The sequence below is a fragment of the Martes martes genome, assembly GCF_963455335.1.
Source record: "Martes martes genome assembly, chromosome: 9".
Lineage (NCBI taxonomy): Eukaryota > Metazoa > Chordata > Mammalia > Carnivora > Mustelidae > Martes > Martes martes.
In genome coordinates this window covers 134,701,935-134,715,298 of record NC_137896.1, presented here as the reverse complement: position 1 = coordinate 134,715,298, position 13,364 = coordinate 134,701,935, and the positions used below count along the sequence as shown (strand labels likewise).

The 13,364-nt window shown below is 55.2% G+C and overlaps 1 protein-coding gene across 2 annotated transcripts in view; it reads left to right on the top strand.

Annotated features, from left to right (window-relative positions):
* The window catches only part of RNF144A (ring finger protein 144A), a 106,634-nt gene that overhangs the window by 55,971 nt on the left and 37,299 nt on the right, over positions 1-13,364 (top strand). The window contains exon 1 of one of the 2 annotated variants that reach the window (XM_080814542.1): positions 1,002-1,139. The exons of the other annotated variant lie outside the window; for it this stretch is intronic. Within the exon in view, the coding sequence (XP_080670668.1) occupies positions 1,121-1,139 (19 nt within the window). The 5' untranslated portion in view covers positions 1,002-1,120. Of the gene's footprint in view, positions 1-1,001; positions 1,140-13,364 lie in introns of those variants that run through there. 2 annotated transcript variants of the gene reach the window in all.

The following is a 13,364-nucleotide window of genomic DNA, read 5'->3' as shown; positions in this document are numbered from 1 at the left end:
CTAGGGGAGCTCCTCAGGTAATAGATGGGGTGGTCCTTTTAGCACCCTGTCCCTGCGTGTCCCCCGGCCAGGCGTTGTCCGGCGTGTGAGCGTGCCAACCTCCTCTCGTGGCGTGGGTCTGCCAAGGGAGTGCTGCGGTGGGGTCTCTGGACAGAGGGTTGGGTGGACCACATGGAGACTGCTGCCTCAGGGACAGCACATTCTGGAGCGGGCACAGAATCCACACAGTAAGTAAGGTAAACGAGACGGTGAGGAGTGCCCGGGAGGAGAGGGGAGCCTGGAAAGACGTGAGGACGTGTGGGGGGGGGCTCTTGGGAAGACCCTCAGTTTTTAGGGGGAGAAACTGGCTGTGGTCATGGTGGTGCCAGGTGCCCAGCTGGCAGGGACCCTGAGAAAGCACCCCAGCCCCTCCCTTAGTTCCTGCAAGGGGTGTGGGGGCAGGGGGCGGGGTGAGCCAGCCAGGAGAGGAGGGGAGACTCGGCCTTACGCAACCCTGCAGAACTTGGACCTGCTTCCTTCTGGAATGCCAGGAAATCCGTGCACGGCCATGGATGTGTCTGAGCCCGGTGCTAACTTGTGAGTGAGGAAAACAGTGGTTGGACAGAGTGGGTTCTGTTATTTTTGGTGCTGTCAGACTATACTAATGATTCTCAAGTGACCAGAGTTTTACGTCCGTAAGAGAAGCCGGTCCCATTAGACCCATTATCACTGCAGCAGCGCCGTCCTTCCCCCAAGCCGACATCTGTTCTCCGTGGCCGAGGGCTCCGCGCCTGGGTCCTGGGAGGAAAGACCCAGGCTGTCACGCTGCGCTGGAAGTAAATACGGTTCAGAGACTTGTGTTATTCTGGGCATTCCCAGCAGGAATGCTTCCCCTTGGAAGCCCGCTCCCAGCTTGCAGCTGGTGTTTTCCTGGGAATAATCAGAAGTTCGCGTCTCTATCTCCCTTCAGGAAAGGTTGCATCAGTTTATTTGATTATGCCGGTCCCCCGGGGGTGGGCTGTGAACAAAGCTCCGGGCTCAGGAAACAGCGGGCTGTGGGTAGAGCACCGACCCTGGTCGTCCGGGGCTTTTCTTCTCTTGGAGTGAAAGGTCTGCCTGTGCCCCGCGGACCCACGCCACCATGTCAGAGCTAATTTTGAGTAAGTTCTGCCGTTTGTTTTTAACATCTGGTGCAGCTCCCAGCGTTGTCTGGCCGGCGGCGGCAGCGTGGGGGCGGGCGAGGCATCGGGAACAGGTGGGGCGGGAAGGGGTGTCCAGCACCGCCCCCGTCACTTCTCTCCGTCATGACTCGGTGGTTCCGTGTCCATCCTGTGAGCTCATCAGCACTGAGGGTCTCCCTGCCCAGGGCCAGGACTGGGGGCGATGGGGAGGCCCTGCTGGAGTGTGAGTTCTAGAGTGGTGGCTGGGGTCTGGATATGCAAGGATTGTTGGGACGAGTCTCTGACTTGGGGGGACGGAGCTGCGGTGGGCGGGCGCTTCCTGACCTCCTGGCCGTCCTGTGTGAGGACAAACCGAGGGCCAGCCTTCCTCATGGAGAGCTTGGGAGGCTCAGTAAGAGGCGAGATTTTCCCCTCCAGGTACTAGCATTGCGGTCTTTGACATTGACTTTGGGGAAGACAGAAGCGCCTGCACGTGGGGCGCCCCATCTTCTCCTTGGGAAAGTGGAGTGCTGGGTTCATTCCCGCGTCGTAGCCCACTAAACGGTCGTATTGTCAGCATCGTTAAGCCAGATGCACGTGGAGCAATGGAAGGTTCTCTGTGGTGAAAAATACTCTTCTCAGGTGGGAAAACTTAAAGCACCAGGAGTACGTGCCCTCAGAGGGCAGCCTCTTCCGTTTCCTAGAAGCTAGGACAGCCGGGCGAGCGGTCGCCCCTGTGTGCTGTGGAGGGGGCGGCCTGGTGGGGGAAGGAGCCCTCCCGGGCTCCAGCAGGCGGGGCCGTGGCGTGACCGTCGGGACCTGGTGCAGCCCAGGCGTGTGGCACACTTGTTACTGTGGGACTTGGGGCGAATCGCCGATGTTCCTCAGCCCTGCGTCTTAATGTGTTACGTGAAGATAATTGAGCCGACTACCTGCCCCTGCGGTGTTGGTTGATGGCGTGCAGAACAGAGGTGGGACAGAGAAGCCAGAAATCAAGGCCGCTTCTCCTGAGGGCACAAGAGATGCTCTTCCGATCAGAAGACAGTTCTGGGGGAACCGCCTCTACTCTGTCTGTGCAGGGAGCCCTACCGGCTTGTCTCCTTGGCTCTTGGGGAAGGGAATTGTCCTCTCCGCCCCAGGGAAACCCACAATGCCCCATGGAGACAGCTCTTTTCCTACCTAGTTAACTAGGCAGTCAGGGAGAGAACAAAATCACGTATGGCAGTTTTTTTTTTTTCCTGTGAGTGGGTTTTTTTCAGTTGTTGAATGGTAATATTGACCCTCCTCGTGGACCTTGCATTCTTGAGGGGGAAGAGAGCAAAGAAATCAAGATGTCCTCATAGTGCCCGTCGGAACATGGCCGTGGGGGGCCAGAGAGGAGAAGGTGACAGGGAGTGATGGGTGTGGGCGGCTGGGGTGTGGGTGGTTTCATGTGGGGGATCAGAGGGTTGAAAGGAAGAGGGGGCTGTAATGGGCTGTATGCCATTGTGTTTTGGAAAACATAAAGGTTAGTGGTGTGGTTGTCCCAGTCGTCATACCGCTGGGGTGACATCCATTCTTAAGGCTTGTCCTGCTTGTTTTCTAACAAGAGAGCCCTTGAACGACGGTTCTCAGACTGTTATGACACTGGAAAGATCGTTGAGGTTCATGGACCAGAATGCCGTGGATTCTGCCCAGCTCCGTGCACAGCGGGTCACAATTTATTAGTCGTTAACAGTGAGCTCCGATGATACCCAAAGTTAGAGATCCGCATGGAGATATCATAGGAAGGATCTGTCACGGGTACGGTGAGTTCCAGGTCAGGGAGAACCAGCCCTGTTCTTCAGGTGGGACTCGCCTGTTGGTCCCCTGCGGGGATCGGCAGATGGCACACGGTACGGCTTCCAGATCGAGAGATGTGGAGCCTGGATGTGGCTGGACTCCCACGTGGGCTGCAGGGCTTGCGTGGGGGCCCAGTGAGAGCTCCTGGCCATGCTCCCAAGAGCAGTGGGGCCTTTGGGCTTTCCCACGAGAAGTGTCCCCTGGCTCAAGGGTGTGGGTTGGGCCCTCTGACCTGTGCGGAACTCTTTCCAGAACACATCATGGGAGCCTGAGGGTCTCAGTGGGCTGGGGCGTCAATGCAGGGAAGCAGAAAAGTATCCTTCAGAAGCTGCACTCGTCTGTCGCGAGTCCCCCTCATGTCCCGTACTGGGCTGTCAGATGTCTCAGTGCACAGGCGAGTGCTCGTGCTCACGCACCTGGCGTTTTCAGGACTCCAGCTGCTCCGGTCCTTGCTGTGGTCGTGACCTGGAGCCAACTCTCGGGGAGGCAGTCAGGGTCTCTGTGAGCCTTGTTCAGGAAGCCTGGGTTGGCCCCACGTGTGGAGCTGAGATGCCCACCGATAGGGCGAGGGTCAGCAGACTTTTCTGGGGAGAGCCAGAGAGTGAGTATTTTAGGTTTTGGTGGCCTACATTTCTTTGTTGGCTTGTGATTTGGTGGTTTTATAATCTTTAAAACTGTAAAAAAAGTATTCTGAGTTTGAAGGCCGTCCGAGGAGAGGGCCTGGCCCTTGGTCCACAAACCCGGCTCAAGAAAGGCTCTGGGGAGCTCTGCCTGGCCCAGCACCCACCTTGTCTGCCACTCCCAGAATACTGTCTGCCTCATGGGGGAGGAGTTGTGGACTCAGGGGGTCTCACCGATGTTCTCACAGCCAGCGGGCAGGTGCTGGGGAAACTCAGACCACCCGGACCAGTTCCTCCCCCAGCTTCTCCGCTGGGTCAGAGCCCGGGACCTCCGACCGCCCTTGCTCACACCCACACCCGACTACCAGCCGTCCCGGCAGCTTTTCCTTCAGAGCGTCCAGAATGTGAGCACTGTCATCGGCCCTATTTTTCACCATGTCCTGCCCAACAGGTCCCGACCTCTGACTTGGGTTTCTGCGGCCACTCCCCGTGGAGTGTAAGCTCCCAGGGGGCGGGACCATCTGTCCATCTGCTCAGGGCTGACCTTCCTGGTGACTGGAGCTGTGTTGGAGCCTGGCACTCTGGGGTCCCCTTTGGTTAGTAACGGGGTAGGTGGGGGTCCCCGCCCTCTGTGGCCGCCTGCATTTCAGAAATTCCAGTGTGTGTGTACACGTGTTAAAAAGTGAAATCCAACCAAGTAAATGTGAAGACCTCGCTGGCCTCACTGAGCAGTTCCTGAGCCAGGCAGCACCCCATCCAGCAAGGGGCAGCAGCTCTGGCAGGTGTCACAGGAGAGGGTGTTTATGGGAGGGACAGTGGGCAAGAAGCCAGCTGCAGCAGGAGGAAAGGAGGGCTTGTTTCAGGCCAGGAGGTTTTCTTTTCAGGGAAGAAAGAAGAGCAGGGTTGTTCTGTTTTGTTTTTTCAAGGTTTTATTTATTTATTTGACAGAGAAGGAGCACAAACAGGGGGAGCAGCAGGCAGAGGGAGAGGGAGCAGTGGGCAGAGGGAGAGGGAGAAGCAGATTCCCTGCTGAGCAAGGAGCCCGACATGGGGCTCGATCCTAGGACGTGGGATCACGACCTGAGCTGAAGGCAGATGCTTAGCCAACAGAGCCACCCAGCTGCCCAGACAGTGGGTTTTTTTATCCTGCAGATGGCCTCACCAGAGCTGATCAGGACCTTTCAGAAGGACTTTTAAAAGGTTACCTTCCTGGGAGAGGCTGCTGGGGACCCGTGACTCCATTTTGGGCTTCTTTCTTTTTGTGAACAGCATGTACTGTGCCCAGGTGTGCAGACCCCGTATGTTGCCGACCTCTGGAGTGTTCTTGGTCCTGGCCTGCCCGTGCACCACCAGGACCTCAGGCTGGGCCGTTTGGGCCGCTTGCTTATTTGAGACACACGAGTGGGTCCTGGTGTCTTCCTGCCGATTCGGTGCCTGCCTCCCTGCCCCAAGCCCCTCGCCTCCTCTGGCTGCCAGGAGCGCCGGTGTCTGCCTTGTCCTGTGTTTCCAGGGCCCCCCGGCCCCCCGTCACCCACCCCATCCAGCTCCTGGACGGAAGGCAAAGACACACTCCAGACATAACCGGACTTGGGATATCGGTACAGTAAAACATCTCTGGAAACTGCAGATTTTACTCAGTTTTCTGGCTGGAGTGGATCAAATAAGTTAAAACCGCAGCATAATGAAAGGGGATTCCTCTCACCTTCCCTGAAGGTTCTTTGAACCGATTCCTTGTTGTTTTCCGCCTTTCGTTTGATCCCTTTTCCTTCAGGCTGAGATCTCCCGGGGACGGTGCTTCAGCCAGGGAAGGAAGGTCCTGGTTATCAGACGGTGCTCAGCGTGGCGCGTCTGGCTCTCACGATCCCATGTCTAGAACAGTGCTTCGGACTCGTGGGAACCTTCCAACGCTGGCTAACTCACTGACGCCGGTGAAAGGGTTGGGGTGTGCAGATGCGGGAGTGGGAGGGGAGGGCCTCCTGAGGTGGACTTGGTTGGTAGGACGGGAGGGTGCCGAGTGTTTACAGGGTCTGATGGACAGAACAGGACTCAGGACGCAGGCAAAGCATGGGCTCGGAGACAGACGCGTAGTAGCAGGGCTGCATCCAGGAGCTGCTGTCTCCCTTGAGACTGGGAAGACCTTTGCTGCTGGGGCGGCAGCGCAGGGGGGAGGCCTCTCACGGGAGCCAAGCTGCCCTGCTCAGGTGTGTCGGAGCAGCAGGGATTCATAGGCCTCAGGGACCCTGGGGGCCAGCTCTCGAGGCCAAAGTGGGGGCCATGGGTCCATGGAGGGCTGGTGACGGGCCGGGAGGGTCACATGGTCAGTGACCAACAGAGCTGGTTTCTTGACTCTTCCCAGAGGTCTGTTTCCACCCCACTACCTGCTCCTTACTCCATTATATCTTAATGCATGAACTCAAGGGATTGGCAAAGCCCCAAATACAGGAATTTCCCAGGCTTTTTGTCCTAGCAACAAGGCTTCTGCCGGTGCCTCAAAGGAAGCAACACTGTGTCGGACCTGCCACTCCCGTGAGCTGGCCAGACAGATGCTCCCAACCAGCAGCGACTTACAGGGGCAGGGAGACAGCCGGGGATGGCGTGGACCAGCCTCCCACTGCCTACACGCTGTCCTTTGTCTGCCCGAGGGTGGTTAGGATCGCTTAGGGTCAGAGTGTGGTTAGGATCAGTTCAAGCTTCATCATGGACATCTGTATATTCTGCAGCTCATCCCTCTATATCCATATCTGGAAAATCAGATGGGACATAATGTATCACTGGCGGGGTTTGGCAAGAATGCATTAGGGAGTTCATCCTCAGGTAGAAGGAAGTGGGTTGGGGAGGTGGGGGTTTGTGTGACTTCTTAGCAAATCCCTAAATGGCTCAGAGTAAGGAAATCCTCTCTGAGAGGACAGACAGTCAGGGGTGCCCAGGTGGCTCAGTCGGTGAGGTGTCTGCCTTCGGTCCAATCATGATCCCGGGGTCCTGGGATTGAGCCCCGCATTGGGCTCTCTGCTCAGCAGGGAGCTTGCTCTCCCTCTCCCTCTGGCACTCCCCTTGCTTGTGCTTTCTCACTCTCTTTCTGTTAAATAAGTAAAAAAAAAAAAAAAAATAGAAATTTTACAAAAGAGGACAAATGATCCAGAGACCTCCTCCAGCCTAAGTAATGGTGTTCTGTGTTTGACTTTTAAAGCATCCCTTGCTGGTAGCCACAGTGTAACATTTGCAAATCGGAGTTGAAACAGTAGGTCTTTCGTGTCTCCTCTGCATTTCGTCCCCGGATGGCGGTCAGGGCACAGGCTTGTCTGGGCTGTCCGCGGGAAGCCGGCTGTGCCGTGGAAGCTACCAGCTCATTTGCAGCTTGCCTGCAAAGTATTTTATCCCCCTGAGCAGTGAGCGTGAGTGCCCTGCCATGAATGCCGACCGTGTCCCAAGCCAAGCTGCCCACCGGAGACGCATCTTCTGGAAGCAGGTCTGCAGGTCTGCCCAGCCAGGGAGGAAGATTCTCAAGGTCCCAACCCCCCGCCGTCCCTGGAAATGTCTCTGGGGGGTTTTCAGCAGGAATCTGTCGTGTCTGCCTGGGTTTCCTGGGGGCCTCTCTATGGGAGTGATCAGTCCAGTAGCCTCTGCTCAACTCCTGTGTTTTGCTCCGCGTGATGTGACGGGTCGGATGCGGGGTGGCCTGCTCCGGGCCAGGAAACGTCTCCCGTGACATGGGCCCTCAGGGTCCAGCTGTGGCTGCTCCAAACGGCGGAGCTTTCTTCTCCCTCACCAAGCCCACACGAGCTGCACATAGTAAGTCCACGGCTGTTTCTCGCGTGGATCCGTGAAGAACGGGGGCTGTGCCCGGCGGCCCCGGCGGGCGGCGGCCCTCTGCGCTCTATGGCTCCTCCTCTGTTGATGGTGTCTGCCTTTCCCCGCTCCCCTGCAGACTCCGAAGGCTGGAAGCTTCCGATAAAGTACAAAGAGCAGCTCCCTGCCCCCCGAACACTGACGATCTGTGGTCGCCTCTGAGTGGGTGCGGTCCGGTCCACTCGGACTCGAACCCTTCTTGCAGCATCACTGTGTTGCCCAGAAAGGTGAAAACCACACAGTTTAACAGTTAAAATTAAGCAACAAACCCTCCAACTAGACTTCGCACTGTATTTCTCAGGTTTTCAGTGTTGCCCTTGATAAGGCCGTTTGGGAAAACACTGGCTTCAAAATGTTACTCTTTCCAGTGGAATCTGCATTTCAGTAGGCTTATTTGGGTTTAAGTGGAAAAGTTAAGTCCATGTTTGGTTTTTTTTTTTTTTTTCCTGCTAATAAGCGTTTTATTTTCGTGCGTTTCAGATTTAGATGTGCAGACTTAGATTAGATTCAGTTAGCAGATTTGGATTTCAGTTTAGGAAAATGACGCAGACGGGAAGGACTGGGAGCTCGCCCGCACCCGCTCCCCTGACTCGTGACGTCCGCAGGGGCCGCTGCACTTGTCACAGCTTGTGACCTGGCCCTGGAACGTGAGCGATTGAAGTGCACCCCTCATTCCCACACCCATGCTTGTCACCCAGTGCCCTTCCTCCGTCCCAAAGCCCGCCCCATCCAGGACACCCAGGGCCTTCCTTTCTCCTGCCTCCTCCGACTTCCCACGCCTCCGGCGGCGTCTCCGACTTTCCTTGCTTCGGAGGACCCGGAGGGTTGTGGGGAGGGTCCGTCTGTGGTCTGCAGCTGCCCCTCACGGGGGGTTGTCTGATGCTGGCTTGTGGGTTTGGGGAAGAAGACCACGGAGACACAGGTGCTGTGTCTGTCTCGTACACTCAAGGGTTCATGCGGTCGCCGTGACTCACCACGGCTGAGGCTGCCTGGGTCGCCTGGCTCGGGCGCGTGGCCGCTTTCTCCACCGCACGGTGACTCCCCACTGCACGTCCACGCTGTCCTCTCCAGAGGAAGTCACCCTGCACAGCCACACTTGGAGTTGGAGTTAGGCTCCTGCTCCTGGTGGGGAAGCCACCAAAACGTCTTGGGTTATTTTCTGCATGAGAGAAGTGTCTTTTCTCTCTCATTTATTTATTCATTCATTCATTCAGCCATTTATTTATGTCAATGTGAGCTTATGGACATTTATTTTCTATTTTGTGTTGTAATCCATACACTTTGTGTCAGGCCCTGGGGGCCGGTGCATTTGGCTCCTGTGTTGCTGTGACATACCCCAGCACTGTGGCCAGCTGCTCCGCTCGAGGACTTCCTTGCTTTGTGGCATTACAGGACGTTCCAGAATCAGTGGGAACATTTCCCGCACAGGTCCTTCAATCTGCTTCGTACCCTCGTGGCTTTGGTTGGAGTGTGCCCTTAGGAGCCCAGATCTGGGCACGTGGTGTGGTTGCTGCAGGCGGGGGTGTCCTTGCCTGTATGTGTGACCTGTGTATAGGCCCCATCAGCTGGCAAAGCGTGGGGACAGCTGTGTGCCTGGGAGCCCGCGCGCACGCTCGTGTCCCTAAGTGGTCCTGTTGGCAGCCGTCTGCACCTGCATGAGGCGTGTTGCGAGTTCCCGCTGTTGTCTCCTGCTCTGATCCAGGACCACGTGGGTCATTCGGCCACCTCCCCCGGCTCATCTGGGACCTTCCACTCCCAACAGTGAGAAACCTGGCTCCTGCCTGCCGCCTGCTTATTTGTTGATTCCAGTGTACACGGATGGTCGTCTCAGCACTGCTGACCCACCCTCGCAGGGAGACAGCTCTATCGGCTGGGGCCCAGGGCCTGTAGAAGGTTCCGTGGGCCTGCGGTCTTCCGGACTCTACTCTTTCCCAGACTTACTCGGCTCCGCACTGGCCCCGCCCCTGCAGTGAGGTCGTTTTGTGTGTTTGTGGTAGAGTTAGATTCTCTCTCCCCTATCTCAGGATGCCCTGACTTCCTAAAGTTTTTTGTTTTTTGTTTTTAAATGTGCATGTATCCAGGCTCATTCTCTGTGCTGTGAAGCTTAGTTTTTATGGGTTTTGGTAAATGCACAGTGACATGAACGCATCACTGCAGCTTTATGCGGAATATCCCCCCCGCCCTAAAAAAACCCCTGCTCCCACCTTTTCAGCTGTCCTCCTTCTCTCCTGGCCTCCTGTGATGGCTGATCTGTTTGCTGATTCTGCAGTTTGCCAATACCAGTTTGTCGTATAATTAGAACCATACAGGATGTAGCCTTTAAAAAAAAAAAAAAGAAGAAGAAGAGCTTTTTCCTCAGAGTTCTAAGCTCATAGCAAGATTGATGGCAAAGTACAGAGTTCCCACACATGCACAACGTGCTTCACCTTCACTGTAGACATCCCACCCCAGGAAGGGCATCTGTTCCAAGGATGAACATGTATGGACACATGAGAATCACCCGAAGACCGTCATGTACCCTGTCAGCTCAGGTTGCCATCAAAAAACACGGCAGACTGAGGGAGGGGGCGGAGTGCTTAAACAGCAGGACTCTCTTCCCCACAGTTCGGAGCTGGAAGTCTGAGATCAGGTGCCCACGTGGCAGGTTCTGGAGAGAGCCCCTGCCCGGCTCACACATGGCTGCCTTTTCCTGTGTCCTCACAGGCAGATGAGAGACAGTGCGGGGAGGGAGAGACCCAGACGGTCCTCCCCTGTAAGCCCCGCCCTGTATGACCTCATGCAACCTTAAAGACCTCCTAAAGACGGAGAGTCACGTGGTGGGTTAGGGCTACAACTTTGGAATTTGGGGAGGAGGACACAGTTCTGTCCATAACACGGACAGTAGGGCTCACGCCTGCTGTTGCATATCACATGGGTTTTGACAAAGGTATGATGACACGTATTCACCATTGCAGTATCGTTCTGAGTAGTTTCACTGTCCTAAAACATCCTCTGTAGCTCGGCTCTCTATCTTCCCCCACACACACGGTCACGGGTCTCCCTAATTCTGCGCGTTCCCGAATGTCCTGTAGTCCGAATCACACAGTACACACTTCAGATTGGCTTCGTTCCCACAGGAATATGCATTTACGTATCCCCCATGTCTTTTCATGGCTTCCTGACTCATTTCTGTTTAGCTCTGAATAACAGTTTATTGTCTGGGCATCCCACCAGCTAAAGAAACTGGTGTATTTCATTCACTCACTGAAAGACGTCTTGGGTGCTTCCAAGTTTTGGCGTTTGTGCATGAAACTTCTCTATACATCCATGTGCAGGTTTTCCTGGGACCGCAGTTTTCAGATCACTCGTGTAAATTCCTGGCAGCCCACTTGGCTGGAAATCGTGAATGTCTGCCCTCGAGCTGTGGTCCTCTCCTCCGGAGGAGGTAACATCCGTGTGCCTTCCTGAAGGATCAGGAAACCGTGAGCTTGGATAAGTCGGCGGCTCTACAGTTAACTTTCTACTGAGCTACCATTCTCATGTTTCGTCTGCCATGACAGCCCCAAATTACGAGGCCACAGCTTTCCACCACCACTGCCAAAATGAATAAGGCCCGGGAAGCTCAGAGGCAGAACTGAAATTCCTTTCTCTTGTATCTTTGCAGCCCGAGGAGGCCCCATTCTCCTGCCTCCCAGAAGGAGATCAAAACGAGCTTGAGCAGGGTAGTTCAATGCCTGTGCCTTTGTGTCTTGCACACACACTGCTAGTGTGCTGGTTGGTGGCTGTGCGTTACCCCACCCTACGTAACCCAGGTTACCCGATCTCTGTGCCTTGATTTCCTCATTTGTAAAATTGGAATGATGGCAACTTATAAACTCCCAAAGTCATCGTGCAGATAGATGAGATGATGCATGGAAATGATTAGCAAAATGCGTGATGCCCATGAAGAAATCACGGTGTGTGTGTGTATTTATATACACATACATGTAGACATACACACACACACACACACACACACACACACATATAATAGGAAGATCTGCCTGTGACCGGCACTGGTGAGAGGATAGAAAACAGCACGTAGCCTTGGATAATATATTGGCAAGTTGGTGAGATAAGCTGACACATGCAGCAGACCTGGAGAGCCACGCTCACCCAGAGAGAGACATAAAAGAGAATAGATGAAAGTCAGTATGCAGAGTCTAGCCCGGTGCCTGCCAGACACGGGTGCTGTGCTGTGGTGTTTGAGGGACGATAACTTCCCGGAGCTTCAGCCCATGTGGACCTGGGTGGGGAGTGCGGGAGGCGGAGTGGCACAGACCAGCGGCTCTCAGACCTCCCTGTGGATGAGAATCCCTGGGAGGCTCGTGGGGACGTAGATTGCTGGGTCTCTCCCTGCTCCCCCCACCCCACCCCTGCCCCCACGAATTTGTGATTTTGTAGGTCTGGGTCAGGGCCCAAGGAGTCGCATACTAGCAAGTTCTCCGGCAGTGCCGGGGCTGATGTTTTGGGGAGCAGGTGTTCAGAATCAATTGACCGCAGGCAGCAGAGACTCCAGGAAAGGGGGGGGGCAGCTGAGAGGGTTGAGAGAACTGAGGGAGACCTCATAACACCAGAGGCTGATGGCGTGCACGGAGAGCTGGGAGGATTCAGACATGTGATGGGGCAGGGAAGGCGTGTGGATAGGAGGAAATGGGTGAGACTCAGCCAGTTAGGCGACCTTCTTGGAGTCCTTAGGAGAGGGACAGGTGGGCAGTGAGTGGCCAACAGATACCCTGCCTTCCTTGGCCATCTTTGCAGGGGTGAAAGTGGGGAGGATAGGGACCCACAGACGAGCACAGACTCGAGCGCAGGGGTGGGATGGCTCTGGCCCATCCCCGGGGTTGGCTTTGTTAACATGCAGCCCGCCTTCCCTTCCAGACTTTGTCCTCCTCAGTCCACGCATCTCACACCACGTGCCGCTCTGCATGACCCAGCAGCGAGTAACAAGTTGCTTCCCTCAGAAACAGTCTGAATTCCTTACATTGAGTAATACTTATAATTGACCAGATGTTCTTAAAATAGTTGGCTTCATGTGACTTGACCTTCCCATTAGGAAAAACAAAGACTGTTTTTTTCTTTTATTGTGCATTGTGATTTTCTTAGCAAATTCCTTTTTCAGCTTTGCAGCTGTTCAGTGTTTGTAAAATCATATTAGGCCCATCCTGTGTGCAGGGGTGACCCATGACAGGCTTAAACAGTATCTTTTCTTTTTTTTTTTTCTTTTGAAAATATGCCCCATTGTTCTCTACATTTAAATCCTGATTTGGGGCACTCAGAGAGTCTCTAATCTCGAGGGGAAAGAATACTGATGCGGTGCCAGGAAGTCAGAATCTGACCTGCTTCGAGAGTAGTTCTCAGGGAGGGAAGTGAGGGGCCGTAGTTGACATGTGCCCAGGGCAGCGGGCAGCTGCGCTGTCTCGAGGTCAAGTGGAAATCATGGTTCAGGAAGAAAGGAAGTGAGGGGTCAAGGCTGCAGTTGTGCAAAGGGTCGTGTCTTCAGAGATGCTGTAAACAGGAAACAGAGCCAAACCCAGAGGCTGGGGAGAGCAAGGAGCATCTGGGAGCGAACAGCCCAGAGAGGACAAGTGGTCTAGTGTCGAGGCAGAGGCGGTTTCTGGGGCAGGCGAGTGCTCCCATGATGCACGGTCTGCCCAGGATGTGCGGTCGGGGCTGTGAGGACTGTAGGAAGGCTTGTCCCCAGATGTCTGCTGTTCTGCCACGTCCTGGGGTGTGGTCCGAATTTGGACAGCACTGACAGCGGACCATCAAGCAGGAGGCTTCAGGGGCATCTGGGGGGCTCAGTTGGGTAGGCCACTGACTCTTGGTTTCGGCTCAGGCGCTGATCTCAGGTCGAGACATTGAACCCTGCCTCAGGCTCTGTGCTCGGCATGGAGTCTGCTTGAGATCTCTCTCCTCC